Source organism: Lepisosteus platostomus, chromosome 15, assembly GCF_059453375.1.
Source record: "Lepisosteus platostomus isolate fLepPlt1 chromosome 15, fLepPlt1.hap1, whole genome shotgun sequence".
Classification (NCBI taxonomy): Eukaryota; Metazoa; Chordata; class Actinopteri; order Semionotiformes; family Lepisosteidae; genus Lepisosteus; species Lepisosteus platostomus.
In genome coordinates, this window is record NC_142625.1 from 20,309,973 (window position 1) to 20,336,206 (window position 26,234).

The window sequence follows — 26,234 nt, forward strand, 5'->3', positions numbered from 1 at the left end:
TTGTGGCAATAAGAGAAAAAGATTCTCTTAGTCCAGAGTAATGAAAAATGACCCTTTGCATTATCATTCCATTTATTTTAGCAGCATCACATTTCCATCTTTTTTTGTTTACTCAAAATTTGTTTCATTTCTTTAGGGTCCATTTGGTCCAGTTGGACAAAAAGGAGAAGTAAGTTTCCTGGAATTATTTCTTCATTTCAGTGGGTTACACGGGTTTAGAAATCAATGTGACTGCAAGCACTGTAATATATAACCTCATCATAACTGGTATCAATGCAGCTATTGTTTAACTTAGTCACTTAAGGAGATAGAAAGCACACAAACGCAGTGTCACAAAACACGGTTTTATATTTATCAAAAATACTAGCCAGGACAGAGTTTGATTAATGTATTTATGATAGAAAGTGAAGCAAAGGCTTTAGTCGCACACCTGGCATCCAACATCACATTTCCCAGTAAATGACAGTTTGAGACAGTCATATCTGCCTGTTTCATTCTCCTTCTTTCTCTTTACGCCTAATATATAAGAGATTCATCATCACATACTGCTTACATCTGTTTGTTTTTTTTAAGGAAAAGCATGAAATGAATTATTAAAGTGACAAAGGTCTTTCAGACCAAAAATATATATATGGAACCCTTGGGGCTGTTGGTACATAATGGCTTCACCCAGGTTGTGCTGGACTTCAGTGGTGGATGAAACATGTCCTCTGCTATATGTATTTAGCTTTGGAACCCTTTGATAGCTGATGATTATAACATTTCAAACAATTCTGGAAATGAAATGCAAATAGTATAATATGAAAAAACCTTACTCTGTGACATTTTACTCTTACTTACTGGCTACTGTAAACCCCTAATGTGAGACCTGGACTCACCCAGCTGCCACCTCACTGTGCTCACTGGCAGTGCTGTGTGAGAGACATGAACAGCAGCTCACGAACTAATTGCACCAGATTCCAGAACACATTCCAGGTTTAACTGGATTAATTACCGTAATGGATTGCTACTTCAGCTTTATTAACCTGCTTTTCGGAGCCCCAAAGGGAAATAATTAATGCTGTATTGCTGAAAAGATTGCAGCCCAATTAATGTAATTACTTCAAGCACTCTGATGTGTCACAGTGCCGCACTTCGCTCTTTTTCACTTAATTTATCCTGGAAAAAAAAAAGATGCTTAAAAACGATTTGTACAAAAAGAAATTATATATATATATGTCACACGTTTCCTCACATACAAAACAGATGTGGATTTTTAGACTTCTGTGTTTTAAATCATGAGCCCAATCTATATTTGGTGCTCTTCTCTGTGTCTATGAAGTGTGTTCAGGTGAAAGTAACTTTTCTTGTCCGAGTGATTTCCTTTTGGATTTTGGGATCAACAAAGCCCAGCGCTGCCCCACTGCAAGGCCTACCATTTCCATGGCATGTCAGCAGCAGCATTCCAGCATTGCTGTTCTAGAGAGGTTCCAATAGATTTGGTTCAGTTCGGTCATTTCTTTTTCTTTTGGTCTTCTAAAGCCTGGGAAACGTGGTGAAATGGGTCCGAAGGGCTTCGCCGGTCCCCAAGGAGAAACCGGGGCCCGAGGCCCCCCTGGGAAATCAGGCCTCATGGGCTTCCAGGGAGAGCAGGGCCTGCCGGGCATCGCGGGGAAAACCGGCGTTCCTGTGAGTGCTCTGGGCCCGGCACCGCCGCAGTCGCTCGCCGGGATGAGAAAGTCCGATTCCTGTTTTTCGAGATTCGTTTATTAAATCCTCAGTGGATCCGGTCAAGCCTCAGTCCCAATGTTTTACCAATGCTTTGTAGACTCTATTTTGAGTCTTAGCAGCTTCTAGAGTAGACTGATTTACCCGCCCAAGCCTTAAATGCTTCTTTTGTCCATGGGTAATCTTTTGCATGTTCGATAAACTCAGTTGCTACTTATTTGTCCAGGTGACATTCTTGAACTTTGGGAAAAGTTTACTCTTCACATTTTTTCCTCCCATTTTAGGGCAAACTGGCCAGCGAACAGCACATCAGGGAAATTTGTGCCGGAATGATAGATGGTGAGAAGAGAACAATAAGCTTATTCTGCTTTCAATAAATGTGAAACCTAACACTATCAATGAAAGGTGATCTACTGCCCTATTTGCAATGGAGGGAAAATTTCAGAATTTCAGTACGAGTTTGCTGTGGGATGGTCTGTAAAGTATCTGACTTCACACTTTGTGATAAAAAAATACCATACGTTTAGGATTTTCTCATTTTACGAATTGACATGTGGTCATGGGTTTTAGATCACATAGATCAGCTCTCATTTGAGATTGAGATAAAGTAATAAAATAAAATAATATTTTAAGTCTGGGGGCACCACATATGCAATGATTTTACACTTGATTTTTTTTTTTAATGCCTGTGCATCCATCCAAAAGATGTGGACTGGTTCAGAAGAACCCACTACTCTGGGAATAAGAAGAGAAATTATTAGAAAAGACTTTTGTCTCCTCTTATTATTATCCTATCATGACAAGAGAAACGTTGCTGTCTTCTGCTCCTCAGATCAGATTGGCCAGCTGGCTGCAAACTTGAGAAGGCCCCTCGCACCTGGCATGGTGGGTCGCCCAGGGCCTCCTGGGCCACCAGGACAGCCTGGACCCGCTGGGTCGATAGGACACCAAGGACCACGAGGGCCTCCCGGATACCGAGGGCTCCCGGGAGAGCTGGGGGACCCCGGCCCCAGAGGTGAGGGAGGAGGGGGCTATGCAGCTGTGGCTGGGTATGGGAGAGGGTGGGTGGAACTGCACGCCACCTGTCCCACTAAGTAGGCATTGCCATAAGGCCTGGCTTGTTGAGCTGTGCTTGAATAGTGGAGGCCAATTAGGTGCTAAAAGGTATAGAATCCATATATTTGTCCAAAACATATAAACATATATATGCATGTCAGGTTATCTGGGCCCAATTCTGCTAGAATTATGATTCTCAGCTTCTTTGTATTTGTGTGCTCTGTATTCATGTGTGATACTTGATGTTTGATTATCTTAAAAGGTGAATGGATTTTTAACTGTCCAAATGAAGCAGCAAATGGAGAAAATCCATCATCTACTCACTGTTTTTCTGCAGTGTCTGGAAACTCTTCCGTGATGAAATATGCAATCCAAAACCTGTTGAAGTGCTCTTACCACCTAAAAATAGCATTTTTTAAGTAGGACTGGAACAAAACTGCAAAATACACTATCACGTGACAATGCGATAGGCAGGGCTTTACTTCTCATAAGTATAATTTCTTGTTTTATTTACTTACTTGCTTTGAGACTTGCTTGGGAAACAATAAAACAGCAAAGGGAGGTTAAGCCCCATATTCTGGCATAACATCATGTCCTGGCTGATGTGTCAGGTCTGGAATATGATTGTCCAAACGTAACGATTGTGCTGTTGCCTTCAATTGCACCCTAGGGGACCCAGGTGAGCAAGGTGATAAAGGACATACAGGCAAAGGCGTTGATGGACCTACAGGAGACCAAGGGCATCAAGGTATGTGAAAGGCACTGAAAAGTCTATTTAGTGAGCATTTCTTAACAATCCTTATTATACATTGAACAAACTTAACAAAAGCACTTTATCTTTCCGGGTGAGCCTCTGTGCCTTACGGTTACATGCTTCTGAGCACTAAAGCGTATTGTTCTGTCTGCCACCAGGCCTTCCTGGGGTGCCCGGAGTGAGTAAAGACGGTCGCCATGGCACCCCGGGCGACCCGGGCTACCCTGGAGAGCCTGGCAGAGTGGGGAGAACCGGCGCCCAGGGGTCCCCAGGAATCTGTGACACGTCGGCCTGCCAGGGGGCCGTGGCGGGAGGAAAATCACCCAGTCCGAAAAACAGTTAAACTGGGAGGAATGGCAGAGTTACCTTTTTTTAATTAAAAAAAAAAAGAGAAAGTGACTGGATATCTAAGAACAAAAGAGTGAGGAAGAGGGCTGAAAAAACCCCCCCGCAATACAGCAATAAAAAAATCACTCTTCCAAGAAACTAAAAAGGACAGACGTCAGTAATGAGCAAGAGCGCAAGAACATCAGTATCGCTCCGTAAACAATAAAACAGTCTCCCATGAATGACTTTACTGAAAAGGTGCTTAAAGACAATTCTTCTTTTTTTTTCTTTCTACACACCTCTCTTGCCAAACAGAGGCCCCTCTCCCTGCTGTTCCTCTTCCTGAATGTCTTTGTGGTAGGTTTAGAGTTCAAATGCAGCGCTGCCCTACTGTGGCTTTGTGTCTCCTCAGCAGGAAAGCTTACCTCGCAGAACACTGTCTTTCGTGATCACAATTCTGAGCAAGAGCCATCATTCTGCGCAGGGGCTTTGTATATAGAATTATAAATATCACAAAGTGGGTCCATGTATTTTGTATAGTTGAAGTACACCTGCAGTAAGATCCATTCTCAACACTTACCTAGTTTTGGTGTTATTGGAAGCAGCTTGTAAAGTGTTTTTGTTTGTTTTTGTAACAATGCAGTGTTTAAATTGGACTTAATTCTGAAAGCCAATTCCCCGCAAAATATGTCAGGAAATAAAACCTTTTAAGTGTCTCTGTGGGTGCAGCAAACAATTGTTACAAGCATGCAGTCCTCCGTGAAGTGAGCTTAATCCCTTTCCATGTCTTCAATGTAAATCCACATCCACTATGCAATGGTGCTGTAACTATTAAATATACATGAATTTAAATTCTATTTATTATTTGTGGGTGACTGTTGTATGTACAGTAAAGCACTACAGCACCATATGTTGTAAGAAATATCAAATAAAGCCACTTTTCAGTAAAACATTACTCTGTTCTAAACATCAATAAAAGTCAATGATACAAGTTATAAACTGAATATAGACAAGAATTCTTGAATTGTTTAAACAAAATAGAAAACAATGTTTTGAAATTGTTTTATTTTTAAAATGTAAATGCCAACAAGGAAAACAAGAAACTTTACTCTTAAATTACAGAACATGGCAAACTATTGATGTTACAGTACTTTTAAGAATGTAAGTGCTTTCAAGCTATTAAAAAGTAGAACCTATCCTACTCCAATAATCATTAACCAAATACAAGTATGTTATTAATTCCAAACTTGTCCATTTTAATGTGTAACAAATACCCTATTCATTTAGCTTTATTTAATATATATATATATTTGCAAGTAAAAGTCAATTTGACTTAACATTTAAGATGCAAAATATTACTATATATTAATATAAATAATATTGTAGTAAACTACTGGAGAAAACCTGTCCGGTATTTTTCTTTACCTTTTAAAATCTAGCATGGAGAAACAGTGCCACCTCTGGAAGCTTTTCTGCAAAACAGTTTCATGTTCCTTTTCCCCCCATATTCAAGAAATTAAAAGATGTATAGTTATCCTTCATATTTCACAATCGTGTTGTGAAAGAGAAATCTAAAAATTTCAAATGTGTTTTAGAATAAAAGTTGATAACTCCATTATTTAGCCCTACAGATTTGATCTGTTGGTGCCACTGTTGTACCTATGATGCTTCCATATAAGAAGAGAATTATCCTGATGTATGACTGTATGGTCACAGCTCAAATACCAGGTCTCCCAATAAAATGACAAGCATTACAGAAGAAACAGGAGGGTAAAGACTCATTATGTTGCTCTTGTTTTTGGTTTAAGACAATATAAAAGGACACACAACTTTATTTTGTATCAATATGTTTTTAAATATGTAAACTATAGACAAGAATTATTTATGCAAGACATTCACACGAGCTCCAGCTACAGAATGAGACAATGGTTGTTATTGGAGATCCAGATGTCCTTCAACTGTACACAATGGTCTCCTTTTGGTCAGAGCTCAACGGAACAACAGACAATTCAGATGCATCATTAGTCTACTAATCAGTGCAGCAAGATTAGAGCCTGTGACTGCTCTTTTCTTACTATGCACAGCCAACCATGTGCATACGGATAGGGATTTCTGCAATGTATATTTTAAATATTTTTAGTGTGTACATTAAGAATGCAATCAAAATACTCTTCTGGAGTATTTGCAAAAAATACATACTCTATACAGTGTCCTTGACTTCATTTCTGCTCCACTGGCACGCTGCTCAGTGGGCTCTCTTCATGAGGCATGGGCTGCTCCGTCAGGCCAGGCTTCAGGCGTTTGCCAGTCTTGCCACAGAAAGCATTCTCAAACTCCTGGACAAGAGAGGATCACAAAGTATCTGTTGGCAAAATGCAATTTCTGTACCACAATCACGTTTTGCATGGCTTAATATCTAAAACTGGGGTTCCAAGTCCTGATCCTGGGGTCAAACACACACCTGATGGTTTTCATTCTAGCTCAGCTTCATTATTTAGTTCAATTAGGGCTGACTACCAAGTTGTCTGATTAAAAAAGGTGCTTTAGTGGAATATTCACATTGGTTTCTACTCAAGAGGTTTGGAATTTTATTTCAAAGTAATTTTATTTCCGTTTAAGGGCACAAAAGGGCTGGAAATTATTCTGATTATTAGGTTAATTAAGGTTTTGGTGCTACAATCCAGAGCTTGTCTGGAACAGAAATAGGTGTGAGGACCTCCAAGGCAAGCATTGGGAACCCCTTCTCTACAAGAACATCCTTGAAAAACTTCAATTCTGACTCTTAGTATCCTAGATATACACAGCACAAATGTACCACTTCGTATTTATGCATTTTATTTTATAGAGCAATGTGTATCTAGTGCTATTTCTGGTTTCCAGTTTAGGAAATCAATTATGTATAAACCAGTATGAACTTCACATCTACTATTTTTAAGACTATTATTTCCCGCTAGAATGCTATAACATTATGTTCAAATTTAAGTCCTCTGTAGGCTGCAAATCATGTTAATAATGTTCTGAAGATATTCAATTTACCATAAAACATTTTACTATTATTTTTTAAATGGGTATTCTCCATACCTACCTTTCTCAGGCTGTCTCCGTGTACTTCATCAATGTATTTGAGGAACGCGGTGGTCCACTGCAGTGTTGTAGCTTTGTCAGTCTCAGGGGTGCAAAATGGAACCAGGATGTTCAGCTCATCACAACAAATACGGATTCTCCTTCTGAAAGTATTCCAAGGAGAAACTACACTGATTTAAACTGAATTCAGTGTTGATTTTTTGCCCTAATTCTTGCAAATAAAACAATTTAAAGATGGAAGGCTTTGCACACTTAATTAATGCAGAGATGCAATAAACAGAATGCAAACCCATATTTTCTAAGTCAAAACTGCCAGTGATGTGTTCTGCAGGTTGTTCTCACTTCTATCAACATTATGCACTTTGGACACCTGTACTGAACAGTGCTTTCTATTATCCAGGATTCTGAATACACGCACTCGGCGGTATAATACAACTTACATCATTTAGCTGGGAAAAATGGCCACTTTCTAAAAACAATACTGTCAATAAAACGTTAAAACAAACGTAAGATCTTGGGTCAACAACATTAAGGAGAAGACAAAACTAATCATGGCGCAGTGCGAGATACTCAAAAAGCAAGAAGAATCCCTTGCGGGGAAAATGACAGAACAATTCACTTCAAAAGTGAACTGAGCAGCAACAGAAACCAAAAACTACAGCCTGTTACAGCTGTCGGGGAAAGCAGCTCACGACCCATTTCCATTCCCGCTCCACGGATAAGCACCTCCTGTCCCGCTCCATGCTGTTGTGCCTCTCCCGGCGAAGCGAGTTCTCCCCGTACCCTCTGCTCTTCCTGAGGGTGCCGTCCGCGGCCTCGCCGCCCGGGGCCGCCAGCACGTTCTGGATGTCGCTGAGGGCGCGCCGCTCGCCGGCCGCCTGCTGCCCGCGGGCCCGGCTGCGCCTGCTGCTCGCCCTGCGTCTGGCCTGTAAGATTTCTTTTTTTGCCGGAGAAGGGGGGGGAACGCGTCAATAAAGAAGAAAGATGGGAGCCCTTTCGGCATCTTCAGCCCGCTTGGCGTGTTTCTCTTTCACAAAGAACCGGGCGGCTCCTTACACAGGGGCAGACATAAGCAGCTCTAAGCTCCATGTCCAGTGCTGCTCACTGGTTTATTCAACACTTCAGTAGCTTGAGGAGCTGTCCTCCTTATACGATAAAGAAATCTCTTCTGGAGCTATTCCATCATAGGTGCTGTTCAGATATCTTGTGCATTAAGTAACTTAAAACCACACAGCAATAGAGGTTTAAGACACACCATGTATCTTGAAACTGCTGATGTGCTTAAATTTTTAACTATCTTGCTTGGAGAAATGAGTGTCCAACAAACTTTAGGATGGGCATCATTGTATAATAAGTACAATTCTACCAAACTTATTTCACTTGCTAAATTAATGAACGTCATCAAACGGTACTAAATACTAATTTGCAGTTCACTGGTTACAGGTCACAACTTGAATTATAAACAACTTCAATCCACCGTCATGAACCTTAAAATCAAAAACTCAATCACACTTACATCACCTACCTGAAGACGCAAAATTCCAAAGCAATGATCAAACAATAAGCTGCTGCTATCTGTAACTGCTATTAAAAATAGCTTATTTTATACAGTAGAATTCTCTAAACATCTCCATACCTTCTTGATTAACCCAGACTTGTTCGGCTAAGGACTTGGTTTGGGTCAGGACTGTTGGTTCGAAACATTCTGTGTCTTGTTGGTAACTAAAGGTGAAATTCCTTGGAATCAGCTCCTGGTGCTTTGCCGATTCCAGGAACTGTGAAAAACTTCCAATACTCTTAAAACAAAAGATTAAGATATAATATGAACACATAGAATCAATTATGCTGTTTTTCAAAAATAAACTTGTCATTTTACGTCTCTCAAAACTAATAACGGCTAAAAAGTGACTAAAACTGTGCCACAAGCTCTAGAGGTAACAGCTGATCCCAAAGAAATTAAATCTACTAAGTAAACATTTGCTTTTTTAACAACAATTACTGACAGTTTACTACAACAGTTGACTCAGCTGCTCTGAACCAGGGGACCAGGATAAAGCCCTGGCACTGTCCTCATGCATTCTGTGACTTTCAGCGATCCGCATGACTGAACCACCTTGCATGGATGAATCACTGAATCTGCCTTCAGGTTACAGTTTTAAATAAATATGAACTGAACTGTTCAAACATTTAGGAGCATCACGTACAAAGAGGCTGTATATTCCCCTTCACTACAGTGCCTGGATTTATTAATTTACTGTACTGTAGATCCCTGAGCAGGAGGACGTCTGCTTTTAAAACTCATTAATGGCAATACAGCAAGGAAGCCAGCTGAGACAAAAGGCACACCAGTGAATCAAAACCCCCACAAACATCCTTCTTCTTCTCTGTGAGCAGGAACCTGCTTCTGTTGCAGGTAAAATGTGGCTTGTGAGGAATGCTGGAGTACAACAACCAAGGAAAAAAAGGAAAAGACAGAAGAACACTAGTATATTAGCAGATAACATTTAAATTGGGTGTGGTGATTTGCACTGCTGCCACACAGCACTGGAACCCTGGCTTCAATTCCGGACTATACATTTCTAACTGCTTTATCCAATTCACATTCGCACCCGGGCCAATTTTCCCAGAAGCCAATTAACCTGCCAGTATGTCTTTGGCCTGTGGGAGGAACCCGGAGCACCCAGAGGAAACCCTCACAAACACAGGGAGAACATACAAACTCAACGCAGACAGCACCCCAGGAGCTGAACCCAGGCCCCCAGCACTACGAGGCAGCAATGCTAATCACTGCACCAGCAGAACAGATGAGCTAGATGAAAAGTCCATCACTCTAATCGTAGCCACGCCAGTGTTCCTACCTGTGCGGAGGTGCCAGTGTTCTCGGCTGAGTTACACAGGCTGGCCCCATAGAGAGGGTAGGTGAGCTCTATGGGCACGGGCCGGGGTGCCAGCTTGGTCCTGCCCAGTTTCAGGCCCTTGGACACTCCCAGCAGCTCTGCCGGGTGATGCAGACCTGACAGGAAACTGCAAGGACAGACATCCTCACTGCAGCATCACTGACGCACGCCCTCTGCACTTTGAAGTCATTTTTGGGGGGGCGCAGAGTTGGAAAATGAAACAGGACTGGGGGCTCCTCCTCACCCAGAAGGTTGGAGGTGTGTGGAACAGCAAAGTGGCTGAAGCTGAGTCTTAACTACCAAACAAGCTAGATGAGCTGATTCCTCTTATCTGTAACTCTTTTTAAGGTTTCTTTAAACTTTCCGAACAGTCATTAAGTCATTGACAATAGCACCTACTTAATCTAGGGCTTTATCTCACTTTCTACTCGTTAAATATGGACACTTACCATTTGAAACGAACAGGAATACTCCTTTGGCAACCATTAGCTCTTTCCCGTATAAAATACCAAATAAAAAACAACTTCTCACAACATAGAAGGTAAGGAATAGTAGGGAACCGCAATTATTTAACCACGACCTTTAACATAAAAGTCCGAACCTGTATAGACCCGTCAATACAGCGAAGCTCTGCACATTCCTGCCACATACTTGCTCAGGGCGCCCGAGGGCGCCTGGGTCTCCGGACGCCTGCTGATGTCGCAGGGGCTGCAGCCGAACCGCTTTTCCAGACACACCCGGGCGGGAGGGTTGGGTCTGGTTTCGCCACCGGCTCGCCTGAGGTCGCCGGAGTCACCCCTGTGGTCCCGGCTCCTGTCCGGAGCGGCGTTCCTTGCTTTAGCCAAGACGGGCCCGGGGACCTCGCCCGCGCTGGTCGGGGTCCGGTCCGCCGCGAAGGTGGCAGGGAGGGGGTCGCTCATCAGGATCATTTTAATTTCCTGCAGGTCGACGTGGCCCTGGCCCTGGCCGGCGCCCGGCGCGCAGAGAGCACCGCCCGGCCCGTGGGCGCAGCGCACCGAGCAGCCGGCGGGGGCGCCCTCCTCCCCGTACGCGGCCTCGCCGTGGTCGCTGGCGCTGGCCAGGAGGACGTGGCTCCCGGCGAGGTCTGACCTCGCGTCCTCCGGCCCGCCCGCCTCGGCGTCCTGCACCTCCATCTCGGAGTAGATGATGTGCTGGAGCTGCGAGTACTCCACCTCCGTCATCTCCACCAGGCTGAGGTCCGAGCTGAAGGCCAGGCCGCCCTTCGGGGCGGTGGCCTCCTCCGTCTCGGGAGAGCCGGGCTCGGGGGGCTGCGATACAGCCTGGACCTGACTCGCTTCCGACATGTCTACAGAAAAATAATATACCAACGAATGAATTAACCATACCCAACGAAAAGGCCCTCATTCGAAGGCGAGCTATACATTACTGAAGTTAATCGTTTCTCTGGCAGAGTCTCAGGGAAAGTACAAAAATGCTTAATTGTATCGAAGGGCCGTAGGTGAAACACCGTTGGGCTGCATCAGACAGGTCAGTCATGAACAGTAGTTGTATCTAAAATTGGGGGGGGATTTTTAAAGTAACTTTTACACAGCCAACGCCGTTTCCAACAATCACAATGAATCAAGTCAAGTCCTCAGGGCGGCGCGGCGTAAGATGCGTAAGACGCAGAAGGGGGCGAGACCCGATCTACCTGGAAAAACACAAGCTTTCTTGGACCAAAAACGACTTCTTTCTTTCTCTTTCTCTCTCTGTCTCTCTAGCGGCCTTGACTGCGGCGCTCGCCGGCCCTCGGCCCTCGGCCCTCGGGCTTCGGTTTCGCGCTCTGAGCGGGAGGGGCTCGCGCACGCCCCCCCCGAATCCTCCGGTCTTTGTCTCCCGGACTCGCGAATTACTTTCACGTAAAAACAGATACACCTAAGTTAGAATTCTCCTCTGGAAAAGACTCCCCTTAAAAAAAAAAAACTATTTTAAGACATACATTTATTTTATACCTCAGGGTCTTGGAAGTTTCTGGAAGACTCGGGGGTTGAAAAGCCTAATGTTGACGTTTTGAACGCTCCTCGATTCGAAATGCACTCAGCGGCGCCGAGGAATGTGAAGTAGCTGGTGTGTTTTTGTTTTCTACAATTTTCTTGGGCCAAATTTGTTGCCTCCTTACGCGACCTCCATCTCGGCAGATCCCTTCATATGTGACGTCACCCGCATGAAGCCTGGTCTCACACCTGCTTCCAACACGTTTTCGCGGGACTGAAGCATGTAGCATAATACTGCTGTATGCCTATGTCCCGTTCGTAACATTTTGTGTAAAAGCTGTATCATTAAAAAGCTGTAATTCAATTAAAACTCAGACTGTCCTTGAGAATCATTTTCAGTTTCATGTCTCCGACATGCTACAGTTTTTAATTAATGATTTATTGTTCAAATTAACAATAGATTTCATACATCTTCTGAATTCATAAAAATAAAGTATCTAAAGCAATATTCTATTCCATCCATCCATTTTTTTAACATATTCTTCCAATTCAGGGTCACAGGGGAGCAGGAATCTATCTTTTGATCATTTGCTACGTTGTTGCCAGTGCAGCAGCTTCCCAGAAAGACCCACACTGCCTTATACCTTTGCTTCACGATGTATTTAATTTTCTTAGCAAAGAAGGTTTATGAGCAGTGACACACCATTGCTACCATATGCTACTGTGTGAAGCTGACTGTTACTGAAGCAAAGTTGTTCTCAAGATCTGTACTGAATCATCTCCACCATAGTGAGAGATCCTAGATTTTCTGCCCCAGCCTGTTTGATTGTCAACAGCACTATTTACATTTACATGTGAACACCCTCAGTCTGGGGTTGTGCTTCAGTCTATTGAGAGGAGTGCCCTTCAGGAGCTTGTCACGAGAGATATCCTACTCAGGAACTGTGAAAATACACAGAAATACATACCCTTAAAAAATCTCAAAACCTGGATCATTTAATACACTTGGAAAGGCACTTCGGATTTCTTGACAGCTTATGACATTTTGGCATGTGAAAATAATACCATACTAGGTCATGTTTCCCTTTAAAGCCAGTAATTTATCATGCTTATTTTGCATTCAAAACTTAAGTTTCTTGTTTCCTTTATATCTAATAAAATATGCAATATGTAGTCTCGCATTCTCTTCAGGTCTGTAAGATATCTTCATCTGCATAAAAGGTACTGTATTCTTGTACTTATACTGTTCTGATGATCTTTCTAAACTTTTATGCTCAACATTATTTACCCACTAGCTTCACCAAACACTCACCCAAGTCCAGACTGAAGCGTCTTGCAGCGGTTCAAAATCGGTTCACGACGGGCAGCTCTCAAGGTGTGCCAGAAGAAAGATCAAGGTAAAAGACGAACGTCTCCCTCTGGGACCAGAACCCATCCTCTTATTTTAAACCTTAAAACTTTCATCATGTGGGGTGTCGACAATCAATTTGGGGGTTCAAAGGAAAAGGTAATACAGGACAGACAAAGGTGAGAAAAGGCAATATCCCCCAACAGGAGAGAAAGACTTCGAATGTGCGGTCTGGACCTTCTGAATCACTCTTGTTGCTAGTATCTAGTCTGTGAATAAAGATGCTATTAATATTATTTAATATGTATGTATTAACACTACTCTATTTAGTATTTTATTGGCTTTTGTCTGTAGTAAATAGAACTTAGGCTCGAATGTTGAGATGTGACTGCAAACGTATAAATAGGAGTTAATTCCATGTCGAAATGTAGAAGGAATAAGTTAATAGGTGTGTGAATTCTTCCCATTTTCTTCCTTCTACTTTCTGCTGTGGAATTAACATCTGCTTGTTACTGTCAAGGGCCCTCCTGTTTTTCCAAGATGGAGGAAGATGTTCAGAGTTCATTGTGAAGAAAACAGATATGTGGTTGCAACTGTGGAAAGAACTTTAATGAACTTTTCAGATTCGTTTTTTGCATGAAACATCTGACACTGGATTTCTTTCAAATAAGTTCGTTGTTATCCTTTCACCTGATCTGAATCCTGTGATTTTTAGCTAAAACATTTCTGACACACCCTGAAATACTGAGGTTTCCAAGGCTACACAAGTGATAAAGAAGGTCATACAGGTGAAACAGACATGTTTAATATTGCATTGCAGGACATAGTGAACATCTTTTGACACAGGATTTCCAGTGTTTCCAGTAAAGTGTATATTATTAGTATGGCATTTACAGGTAAGAAAAGAAACCTTTTTTAGAATTTTAAGATTTTAATATTTTAAGTATTTTTAGCAATTAAGATTGCAACAGTAAAAAAAACTTATTGCTGTTCTGCAATAGTTGCAAAATAATGTTATCACATTATCACAGGCAGGTTTCTTCTCTTAAAACCAGATATTTTTATTTCTTATGTTGGCCTACATTTAAAAGCTGCAGTAGTGTGTCATACGAAGACTAAAGTTATGTGGGTGAAGCTATATACGTTTATATCCATATAACATTTATGGGCATGATTACAGATGGGTGGATTGGTGCCTTAAAACTGTTCAGCTAAGAAAATAAACATAATTCCTTCAAAGGAATGTTCAGCTTCTTTCTTCTTATATTTACATTTCTTTTCCACAAATATACATATTTCCAGTATCAGGAAAACTTTACAAAAGAGGCAGAAGAAACCTTTAAGAGAGACTGAATGGAGGTTTAATTGGTTCAATCAGAATTCAGTGTTGGGGTCATTAACAAAGGTGATCATAGTGGGCTATTTTCCCATCTTGCACTAAACTTATTCCACTTACAAGCACATACACTGACCGCAAATGGAACACCTTAACAGGTATGTTCCAGTTTACACAATTATTCATGAAATCCGTATGGCTTATCTTTTTTGTTCTACTTAGAAAAATGAGATAAAAAAATCATACCTATATATTATACATATATACATACATATTTACATTTCTTCACCAAAAAGGGTTCCATTCACATATTCTATATGATCAGTTCTATTGGAGAGCTGTCATTATAAACTATTCCAACAGAAGCAAAAACATTTGAAATATTCTATAAATGTACGATTTTACAAATGAATGATAAATCACAAGGTTCACTTGGGACCTTCCAACAAATATTGAACTGAAATTACTTCGAAATTCCTGGTTTTAAAGATGTTAAAACTAATACAAAACATGAAAAAGATTGTTTTTCTTAAAAAAAGGTACAAACATCTGACTTTTGGACTTGTAAACGGCAGCAGCACCATAAAATCAGTTCAAAAATGTATACTCGTATACATAGAACAACCATTTCCCAACCATGTCCATTTCCAGGTGTCTGTTAATACATTAGAAGTTGCTGAAAGTAAATTTTGTCATTGCTATCAGTCAGACAACTGCTGAAGTTGTGGATTCAGCAGATTATGAAATTAGGATGATGGGGTTTTGTCAGGAGGGGTCTGTGTCTCTGTATCTGCAGGTTTCTCGCTCTCTTTTGGAGCTTCAGTTTTGGTGTCTTTCCCTTTCTCTTCACTCTTGCTTTTTTCTCTTCTGTCTCTGTCGCGGTCTTTGTCTCTATCTCGATCTTTGTCCCTGTCGCGGTCTTTGTCTCTGTCGCGGTCTTTGTCCCTGTCGCGGTCTTTGTCCCTGCCGCGGTCCCTGTCTCGGTCTTTTCCACGGTCTCTGTCCCTGCTCCTTGAACGATCCCGGTCACGTCTTCTGTCTCGATCCCTGTCCCTGTCTCTATTTCTCGCTCGGTCTCTGTCGTAGTCTCTCCTGTCCCAGTCCCGATCCCTGCCTCTGTCTCGGTCTCTGTCGCGATCTCGGTCTCTCCTCCTGTCCCCATCTCCCTCTCTGTCTCTGTGCCGATCCCAGTCTCTTCCTCTGCTTCGGTCAGTCTCCCGGTCTTTCTCTCTGCTTCTGTCCCATTCTCGCTCTCTACTCCAAGGTTTACCCTGGTTCCTCTCCCATGGCCTGCCACCACCATCCCGTTCCTTCCTCCTCTCTTCTGATAATCGACTCTGTCTTTCTTCTGGAAGACAGGATGGGACTTGGCTGTTGTCTCGTTCACGGTGTCCTCCCTCAAATCTTTCTCGTTGCCTTTCTCCATTGTTCCTGGTCTCAGAATCCTCTCTGTTGCTGTTTCTTGCCCTCATATCAGCAGACTGCCAGTGTTCATCTTGATGGGAGTCAGGATTTATTCCAGAGTGGTTTGGTCCTTGAACGGGACCTTCAATGGGAGTTGGAAGTAAAGGGCGAGGGTGGCGAAGTGGTCTGCCATCTACAAGGTGATGCTGATCTTCAAATCGGAATCGCTGTGGTCCTCCATTGTCTGTGAAGTGAGACGGTGGGGGACCTCGCAGCCCTCCAAACTGTGAGGGTGGGGGCCCTCTCTGACCTTGGAACTGTGAAGGATGAGGACCTCGGTGGTCATCAAAAGGCCCCCGTTGCTGTGGTGAAGACATTCTCTGATTCTGGTGAAGAAGAGGGGATGGAGCTCTTGGGCCTCCAAACTGGTTTGGCGAGTTGAAACGCTGACCTCCCATGTCCACACCTGATGGAGGTGGCCTGCTCCCTCTTGGCCCTTCAAATTGCTTATGCAGTGTACCTCTTTGGCCCATGAAGGGAGCTGGTGAAGGTGTCTGATTTTCTCGAAACATGTGTGGGGGTGTCTGTGCTTGATGCTGATCCATCCCTTGCAGATAAGAGCTGCCATTGTCATATTGCTGTTCTTCATGTCCCCTCGGCGTCTCCAACAGAGGCTTCTGAAGTCCATGCTCCACAAACTGGTGAGAAGCTGGGGGCCCTCTTGGGCCGTGAAACTGGGAAGGATGTGGGCCTCTATTATCAAACTGTCCAGGTACTGTCCCCATAAAATGTGGCACGGGGCCCCTGGGTCCAGAAAAATGTAAAGGAGGCAAAGGTCCACTAAATTGTTGCTGAATGGGCTCATGTGGACCATCATAAGAATGTGAAGGACCTCCATGACCCTCAATGAACTGTCCTGGCATTGGGCCTCGCTGTCCCATTTGTTGAGGTGGCATGGGTCCTCTAGGTCCTTCAAACACCTGTGGATGTGGTCCACGTTGCCCCATAGGCTGAAATGGCAGAGGCCCTCTTAATCCCATTGCATGTGCAGTTGGGGGTCCTTGGGATCCATCAAACTGCTGGGGAGACCCTCCCCACTGATCCTGGAAAGGAGGATAGGGAACCATGTGATCTCTGAACTGGGAGTGGTCACTCTCCCCTTGCAACTCTGCAGGACCAGACTGAGGTTGGAAAGGAACAGATGGAGCCAGTTCTTGAGGGTTCCTGAACTCAGTGGTTGGCATTCCCATCTGCGGTAAAAGAGGAGCTTGAGCATCCACCACCAAGTTGCTGGCGTGCATTATTTCCTGGGACATGACAGGCAGTGTGGACATCACTGGAGGGGCTAAATCACTAGCAGGAGGCATAGTATGAGCTTGGTCTGGAGTAGATAATAAAATTTTGTGTGTTTCAAGATTCAAAGTGTTTTCAGGTCTTAAAATGCTTGCTGAATTTGGCCACGTCGTAAATGGGTCACTCTCAATTTCAGCCTTAGGGTCTCGTGTAGGTTTCCCTTTGGGGGCAGATAAAGATTCCTCCTGTGAGCTGTCCTCCATGTCAGGTTCGATCTTTTCACCAAGCAGCGGGATAGATATTTCTGTGCTCTCAGGCTCAATTTCTGGCTCTGGTTGATTTTGGGATTCGGTTGGCTGTGTTGAGGATGAGACTTCACCAGATGTCCCTGCAGTTTCTGCCTTTTCCGAGTCAGATGTAAGTCTTCTGTTGGCTGCTGCCTGCCGGGGATCCCTACTTTGCCTGGGATCCCTTCTTTGATTGATGACTTGTGCAACTGGAGTTTTGGCCACCAGGTCCTCCACTTTTTTGCCCAGCTGTAATAACTGGCTGTTTGCCAGTAAGGATTTAGTAGGTGGTGACATCAAAGCGTCAGATACTGAGAAGTGAGCCATGGAGACACCTACTGCTATTCTTTGCTGCCTAAGGGCTTCCTCTTGCTCCTCAAGTTGTCTTTTCTGCTCTTCAATTTGCTTATTCAGCTCTTCCAGCATCTTTTGCTGCTCGGTCAGAGAAGAAGGATCACCTCTGAGACCAAGTGTCTCATTATCCTGTTTGGTCTTTGTTTCCAAGGCACGGCTGGGAAAATCACTGACAACAACCTTGGCTTCCTCGAAGATTGTTTCGTCCTCAGGATCATAGGCCACATCGTCGGTGTCAGAAGCCTCGACTTGCTTGTTAGCTTCAAACACTTTGTCTGCAACAGTGGGAGTCTCTGTCCCGTATCCCATTCCTGGGTCATACTCTTCCTCTGGATCATAGGGTCGGTCATCTTCATCTTCCTCTATGACTTTATCCTTGGAGATCTGGCCAAATTGCTGGACAATAGGATCAAGCAGTGGGGCAGAAGGCACAGCATGTTCCACAGAACCCTGGTCTAACGGTGAGGAGCTGGCAGAGTCTGGCTTCTTTTTGCCAAACAGAGTTTTCAAGATGTGCTGAAGAGGAGTGGAGCTGCTCGTGCCAGAGGCAGCAGTCGTGGAAGGAGAGGATGAAGAATCCATACCAGCAGGAGCAGAAGTAGATGCTTTCACAGAGGACAACAACGACAGCACTGAAGAGTTACCAAGCGAGTTCGACGAGGACTCTGAAGAATTCAATGGCGGTGGAGAGCCTGGGGGCGTCGTGCTAATGGGTAACTCTGGATTATAAAGATGGATCTTCTCCTGTTTAATTTCAGGTTTGGGAAGCACAGGAAGTTTCGGAACGGAGGCATCCTCCTCATCGCGGACTTGAACTTTGGGTTTCTTCTCTTCATATCCTTTCTCCCCTTCAGAGGGGGCACCAGACCGCTTCATTTTCTGGCAGATTACCAAACCGAGGAGAAGATTAGGACGAGATGGCTCCAACCCTACAAAACATGAGGCAATAGAAAAGCTTTAATATTGTGATGCTGACTTCTTAAAAAATATTAATATTGCTTTGAAAAAGGCAAAACAAAAATACAAAAAACTTAATTAATAAAAATAAAAATTAACACAATTTAGAAAATAAATTGCTATGTATTATTAGAAAGTACACTTTATATCCAATATACTTTTTACTAATGTAAAAATTCAAATTCAAAATTCAAAGAAAGATTTAAAAACAGACTTGAGGAATGCATCATTTTTTACACACAAGTATTTTACACATACAAAGCATGAATGTTTTAAAAAGAAATATACTGTAGCACAAAGCACCAAATCTCCATTCTCTCACAAATCCAAGCATTAGTACACCAGTATGCATCACTACAGTTTTCAGTATTTTACATTCTTCCAGGTAATGAATATCACATCTTCAGTTATTGGCAGTATTTACATTAGTAAATTAGTAAATACTGCAGCACGTTGAACCTGAGAAGCTATTTCATTAGGTTGGTTGTTTCATTAAATTTTCTCTAATGGCTTTTACACCATATACAGCTGAAGACAAAAGATAAACGTCTGAAATCGAAATTAACAAGAAAGAAAAAATAATTTAGAATCCCTGGAAAAACCTTTCAAAATTTCTATCATTTTTAAAAATTTCTTTCATGCAGCATGCCCTTACTAACAATTACTTTAATTTATTTTAATTGTTCATTGTGTATATATCTCAGGTCTTTCTTTAGGCTTAACTCACCAATTGCAACTGCTATACAGGGTCATTTAACTACTTCAGGTGACATGTAAAAACTAAGCTTGATCAGCAGTAGACACCTTAAACAAGGCAATTAGAAACAAGGAATTCTTCATTTATGCTTGATGGCAGAACTATTGTGGAAAGAAAATATAGTGTATTACAATGTCTTATTACCTGAAGGGAAGTATTATATGAATGAGCATTTTATATCTTTATACATTTGCAAATGGATTACATTTTTTAAAACAGATTAGGGTATGTATGCATTTGAAACACCTCCAAAAACTGCACAAATTTCACATTAACAATCTTGTTGATTTTGCTAGTTAATGGAATTTTGTCAGAAGACTTAATGGGTTTCACTAACATTTTCAATTTTATCAATCTTGGCTTATGACCAAGACGCACGACGTATGAGAAATCCGAATGAGTCTTCCAGGACCATGACCATGATTTAGAAATCACATTTTTAAATCAAATCCGATTATGTGGATATTAAGAAGTGATTCATTTAAGGTGTACACACCTTGAACACTGTGTAAATATGCTAAAGGACGCAAGATCAGGTCTGTATTATACAGATTAACATATATTTTGTTGTTTTTAATAGTGGTTGCCGATGTCTCAAAGCTTTATATATTATCCCATGTGCTGAAAATTCTACCAAAGGGTTCCCTAAATACAATGATGTAATTAATGAATTAATGCAAGTGTGTATCATGTCATTTAACACAACCTACAGTATAGGCAAAGCTGAATATAGAGACTACATGTTACCGGTAAACTCAAAGGTTAATTTTTCTTCCTATTGCATTAATATTTGCACATCTGTTGTTTCCCATCCACCTGACTACTTACAAGTGATAAAGATAAAACAAAACTGTTTCAGATAATTCAAAATGTTTGTAGGAAAGGAATTTTTTTTTCAAATATTTACAGTAAGTAAGACAAGCCTCTTCAAAATATTTCCTATATTGTTTAAACTATATACCATTATTTTTTAATGGTATACAAATTGGAAACTAACAATTTTACCAGTAAACCAGTATTAAACTAATAATATTCCTGCAGGACAAATTCAAAGTGTAATCATGGTTATATTATTAGTGGGCACTCATGTGGTGATGCTCCTTGTCTTCTCAGTATTGGACTGTGGCTATCACTGTACAAAGGGCTGACGGTGCAGTGTACTGAGCAGTTTAAGATTAAGAGTGTGACATGCATTGACCAGCAAGCTTTAAACTTCCAGCAGCGGTGATCCTCTCTGTGCCTCAGGGCTGAGAAGTGCTTCCACAGTGGTTTCTGTAGCAGTCTTGTGTCCACACTGCCCTGGTCTGGCTCACTAAAGCTCTCCCTGCTCATCTTATACAGGCATGATGTTATTTGAAGCCCCATCACCACTTCAGCAGGACCATGCCAGTCTCTGTGAACTTACCCCAGTAATTCATAATGAATAATCTGTTTACATCCCCAGTGATGCTTTGCAGAGGAAATGTGCCAACTGTCCTCCCTCTGACATTTAACAGCACCAAAGTTCTATCAAAACATTTACTGAGAAATAATACAGCATTCTACAGCAGACAGAAAAGAGCACTGTTGCGGTTGTAGCAATGGAAGACTCATATTCAAAAAAAGCTTATTAACACTATAAGAAACCCAAAGCAAACAGTTCATTTTGCATGCTTCCAGACTAGGCCCAAAATATTCCTGGATCAGCATCGACAGAGTGAAGTCCCCCCTTTTTACAGCATGTGCGGCCTTAAAAGGTATGTCAAAAAGGTACGACTGATTTGATGTAGATTTGACGGTCTTCTTCCACCAACTCAACATGAGCAGTGAATTTAACTTGGGAGCTGGATTTCACTTCATGCACAGTGGTATTCCAAATGTAATCTCTCATGTTTCCCTGCACTGCAGCAGCTCAGAAACACACTGGGAGCTCATGGGCATGTCACAAGACTGATATAGCCGATATACACTCTACCACTGGAAGACAAGTAATGCTTTTTATTTAAAATGGTACTGGACATTACAAGGTCACATACAAAACATACAAAAGAAAAAACAACCAGACCACTTCAGCAGAGTAACAAATGACACGGAGAAACAAAATCCCTCTCAGTGATCGGAAGACACCTGTTTTATGAATATCCCACAAATTCCGGAATTTGTTTCACACATTATACTTACCCGTTTTCAGAATCTTAAAAAATAACCCTGAGATAAAGAAAAGTGTGGAAAAGCACACTGTGAACGCTGTTCAGGCCTTTCCTTCCTGCAGGGATGGAGATGTGCAGTGTAGGTGTTCCACAAACAGCCACCACCAACAGAACACACTCACAAAAAACTTTTTTGAGAAACAAAATCCCTTTATTTGACCTAAGCCCTAAGGTGTTAATTAGCACAATGTACTTTCTTTTAAAAAAAAAATTGGGGTGACACCTGTAGTGCTTATTATATACGGAGCTCTGTGGTTGTTAAATGGGTGTGGAGGCCTTTTCTCCCTATAGTTGCTTACCTGGCCCTTCGAAGGGTAAGAGCTTGGAAGGGATGGGATCCTTGGAGCTCAGTGGGATGAGATAGAGGTCTTTAATGCGGCGGTTATTGTTGGCCACCACACCAAACCTCCCCCGGCTGCTAAAATAAGAGAAGAGAGAGATGTAGGCCACTTCCTCTTCCTCCGTCGCCGGCTGGAAACGGATCAGGCACAGCTCCTGGGGAGAACAGAACAGAGCCACAGTTCTGTGAGGGAGGAACCTCAGTCAGAAGTTTCCACAAAGGACTGTGGTTTGTGGTTCCACTCAAGCCACAGGGAACAGACCATGTGAGCTGACTCTGAAACCTCTTTCTGACACAGTGTTAACACATGCATGAGTGCTTCCACATAATAAGACGCGATGTGGTAAGAAAATTAAAAGTATACTGTTATCTGGCCTATCTTTATCCGATATATGGAATTCAGCATTGTGTTCAGTAAATTGAACTCTGGAGAGTATTCTTCTCCTTGTGTTTAAATTTGTTTTAAAATAATGTAGCTTCAAAAGACTTTTGTGTCGGCTATGGCTTAAAAAGAATTTATATGGTTACAAAACTTGCAAAATTATATAACAGGGTTTGATGTACCTGTCCCTGGACGTCTACTGATTTACTACAGAAGAGTCAGAATTTTCTTTACCTTAGAAAGAGATGTTTTCAGTTTTCCCACATAGTCCCACACAGTGTGAGGAGATATCCGTCCACCGATGTGGATTGTATCTGGTAAATCCTACAAAAGTTCAAAACTGATTAACAACTGCCATAAATAGGATTAACATGTTAGGGAAATAAAGACATTTTAGTCCTTTCCATATCAGGGAATTCAAGTCCTTTAATTTAGTCCATATTATGGTAATAAAAGTCTGTAGTCACTATAGAAAGGTTGTCGACATACACCTACAATGAACAATTTTCATCCATAAGTATTGCATGAGACTGATCAAAATTTAAACCCATTATATTTCATGCAGTTCTTCAGTCCATGCTTGAATTTCTATTTGCTCTTCTCCATTTGCTTTAGGTATCTATAGTCCACAGCGAAAGCAAAAATGTACTAAGGTTAACCGTAATCATCTGTCTGTAAAATTTATTACATGGTTTCCTCTTCAAGTGACTTATTGTCTAAAGCTAAGCCGAGCGGTTATTGCCTGTCAACATAACTGAAATCTGGGGACTGACCTCTGTGATGTGCTCAAAGGATCCGGAAACAAGATAAGCTTTGGTGACAAATTTCGCCACCGTGTGCATGTTGATAAAGCCTTTCCAAAGGATCTCCTGCTTGCAGAGGAACGCAGTGGTTTCTCCATCCGGAGGAGAGCGCGACTCCGCAACGCTGCAAAGCACACGAATTTCATCAGCGACAGGCACACAATACGATCTCTTTGTCACTCTAACGTTCGTACTTAAGAATTATTACTTAGCCTGGATAACAAACTTGTCAATTGTATGATCATAACATGCACCGACACAGCTCAAATATCACCAATCACTCCCGGTCACACCCCGACTGTGGACGTTTATTCCAACACAAAGAATGGGTGTGGATGTCCTGGGTTCACGCGTTGCGCTTCACGAGCCGCGAGAAGAGTTACAAAGCACCTGTCAGCGGACGATGAGGTGGCCATGTACCGGGTGTCTGGGGAAGACGCAGGCTTCATTAAGATGGACTTGGGTGCCGGGGGTGGCAGCGGCACGGCTGGCTTTGCAGCTTCAGGCGCCGACTCTCCCGCAACGGAGGCGGCGGCGGCGGCGCCAGCTTCCGTGCCCCCCGGGGCTGCGGGCGCGGCGGTGGGCGCCGGGGACGCGCCGGCGGCGGGACGGTACCCGGCCGTGCGGGGGTCCCGTCGCGTGATGGTCACGGAGGACACGGCCGGGATGGGGATGGGGGCGAAGCTCTGAGAGGACGTCGCGGGGTTGCTGGTCTCCTCGGGAGAAGCCGGGGACTCCACGATGGGAGTTTCGCCGCCGGGGGCCGCCTCCGAGGGCGCGGCGCTCGCAGCGGCTGGCGCAGGCCCGTCTCCCGCTGCGCCCACCTTTGAGGGCCTGGGCTCTGGCTTGACTTTAGCTTCTGCCTTTTTCACAGCGGCAGAGGGAGCCGTTTTGGGCTTCTTGGGGGCAGGCTCCTCTTCGGCAGACATCTGGCCTGGAAAGCCATCAGAGAAATAAATGAGCCCACCGGAGACCCGAACAGACGAGACAGACAGGGAAATCCGACAGACGAGCATCAGGCACTGCTGGGGATACCTGTGCAGATCTTGCAGTTGAGGTCGAAGAGGTGGGCGCGGTGCTCGCTGGTTGTGTCTTTCAACATGCTGCTGAAGATGTCGGGGACTGGGAGGCTGCTCTTCACTGGGGCAGGACGAGGCTCCTCCTGTTCCTTAAAAACAGGACCCCACAGATTAGAAACAAGTTCTGGAAAACAAAACACTTAACTCACTATTACTGAATATTGTCCAGGTGTTTGATTTTCTTGTTAGAGCTCAGCACTACTGCTAGACTTCTAGCATTTCAAAAGCAAGAAAAAAAAACACAAAAGGAATTGGCAGAAGGAAGCATGTCGGTATGGACCAATCAATACATTGTATCATTTAATGACGGCTGTTAGTGAAGACCATACATTGATATTTACTGCTTGAAGGTTTTTTTAAGCCAAGTGAACACTGTGCTAGTGTCCCAATTTCACTCAACAACCAGTGGAGTAATTAAGATTAAATCTATTGAGTTGTTGTGCACATGCTAGTGTAATTTACTCAGTGTAATTACTTCACTCATCTACTAGAAGTGTTGTATTACAGTTTGATATAGTTCTAGATGGTATAGTGCTGGTTCCTCTTTAACTGAAGAAGCTGGGCGTCTATCAGTGGGGGAGTGTTATTTATGCTTCTCTTCACAAGTTTTGGCATTTTTGTTCCTGAACCGACATCCCATATTAATAGACTCAATACAACAGAGACAACCACCATTCCACCAGGATAAAGCTTAGCCTACATAAGTCAATAATTTAAAATTGTGTTTTTACAACACAATTATGTTATAAATAACAGAGATGCTTATAAATAAATTTAATGTTTCCTACTTGTTTTTTTTTAACAATGACAGCTTGTTTTTGCTATCTCAAATAAAATATGTTGTAAGTACACAGGCTTCATCATGTCTGACTCGACATGAAACTTAAGTTTATTTTAACAGTAGAAGATGTTTTTGTTTGTGTCATCTTCCCTGATTTTTACTATTTATTGAGGCCATCCTGAGAAAAAATGCATATGAGAATGAAAGACATGATGATACCATATTATAACCGATTGAGCTGCAGTATAATGTGGTAGTGCTGTATTAAAGTTTGTGCTTTTTACACAGTACAGACACATCACTGTATTGATTTTTTGACGGAACAATATACTGATAGTAAATGCTACAACAATCAGGCATCACCTAGCATTGAAAGCAAATTTTCTTCAAATTCCCCAGCAAAAATGCCCTGCAGTGTACTTTTCACGTTGTCACTGTCAACTGACATACCAGGTTAGATGAAAGGATTCAAAATGATTATTTCATAACAAATAACGTATAACTGAGACTCATTAGCCGATTACAAAAAGCAGTTGCCATACCTCAAACTGCTTGGATAAAAAGCAAAATATATGAAAATAAAAAAAACAAAGCAGCTTAAGCACACAAGAGAGTTTACAATCAAGCCCAGCAGAGTGTGACCAGGTGGAAAGGTGTGTCAGGCTCGCGAGAGGAAGGCTGCAAGTGAGGTGTGCCAGTAAAACATTGTGAAGAAGCTATGGATAAAGTGGGAGTAGATATGCGCTGAAACCCAAGCAAGGAAGCCACTTACTGCTGCGGAAGCCATGCGGGGCGACTGGGAGGTAGGATTAATACATACGTCTCCGTCAGACATGGGAGGAGACTCCTCCATGTCCACATCAGGCACATTCTCCTGTTTCAGGCCAAACTTCTGTGCCTCACGCTGAGACTTCTGGCTGGGCTCGAGGACCTGCAGACAGAAACAGTACACTGTGGACCATGGTCCTCGCAGCATTCACACCTGCACCCTTAAAGGATACAACCTCCCGTCAACTGGTCACACAATGTCCGAGACAGATATCTTAAGTTTTTTTCCCCTCCTTTTTTTCCAGCCTGCTTAAAAAAATCTAATTTAGTATAAAAACACAGGTTGGAATTTGTTTTTGACTGCAAGGACTGCTGG

General features: G+C 42.7%; 3 protein-coding genes across 7 annotated transcripts in view; 1 reads left to right on the plus strand and 2 right to left on the minus strand.

The window, feature by feature from the left end:
• Positions 1-5,607, plus strand: part of col9a3 (collagen, type IX, alpha 3) — a 33,304-nt gene extending 27,697 nt beyond the window's left edge. Inside the window, exons 27-32 of the mRNA XM_088608249.1 lie at positions 137-169; positions 1,522-1,668; positions 1,992-2,046; positions 2,540-2,722; positions 3,434-3,511; positions 3,676-5,607. Of these exons, the coding sequence (XP_088464375.1) occupies positions 137-169; positions 1,522-1,668; positions 1,992-2,046; positions 2,540-2,722; positions 3,434-3,511; positions 3,676-3,860 (681 nt within the window). The 3' untranslated portion in view covers positions 3,861-5,607. The remainder of the gene's footprint in view (positions 1-136; positions 170-1,521; positions 1,669-1,991; positions 2,047-2,539; positions 2,723-3,433; positions 3,512-3,675) is intronic.
• On the minus strand, positions 4,893-11,150 carry LOC148648188 (transcription factor-like 5 protein). The gene is made up of 6 exons (XM_088608250.1): positions 10,477-11,150; positions 9,787-9,952; positions 8,565-8,724; positions 7,655-7,865; positions 6,930-7,071; positions 4,893-6,180 (listed from the first exon to the last, which is right to left on the minus strand). The coding sequence occupies exons 1-6, from the start codon at positions 11,148-11,150 to the stop codon at positions 6,064-6,066; spliced, it is 1,470 nt and encodes a 489-aa protein (XP_088464376.1). The 3' UTR covers positions 4,893-6,063.
• Positions 11,151-14,466: 3,316 nt separating this feature from the next.
• The window catches only part of LOC148648189 (death-inducer obliterator 1-like), a 38,085-nt gene continuing 26,317 nt past the window's right edge, over positions 14,467-26,234 (minus strand). For 2 of the 5 annotated variants that reach the window (XM_088608244.1, XM_088608245.1), the window contains exons 10-16: positions 25,863-26,021; positions 24,266-24,398; positions 23,621-24,164; positions 23,201-23,354; positions 22,662-22,751; positions 22,005-22,200; positions 14,467-18,731 (exon numbers count right to left, since the gene is read on the minus strand). In XM_088608244.1, coding sequence (XP_088464370.1) covers positions 15,211-18,731; positions 22,005-22,200; positions 22,662-22,751; positions 23,201-23,354; positions 23,621-24,164; positions 24,266-24,398; positions 25,863-26,021 — 4,797 coding nt within the window. In that variant the 3' untranslated portion in view covers positions 14,467-15,210. The remainder of the gene's footprint in view (positions 18,732-22,004; positions 22,201-22,661; positions 22,752-23,200; positions 23,355-23,620; positions 24,165-24,265; positions 24,399-25,862; positions 26,022-26,234) is intronic. The other 3 variants (XM_088608248.1, XM_088608247.1, XM_088608246.1) reach the window with 3 other exon arrangements.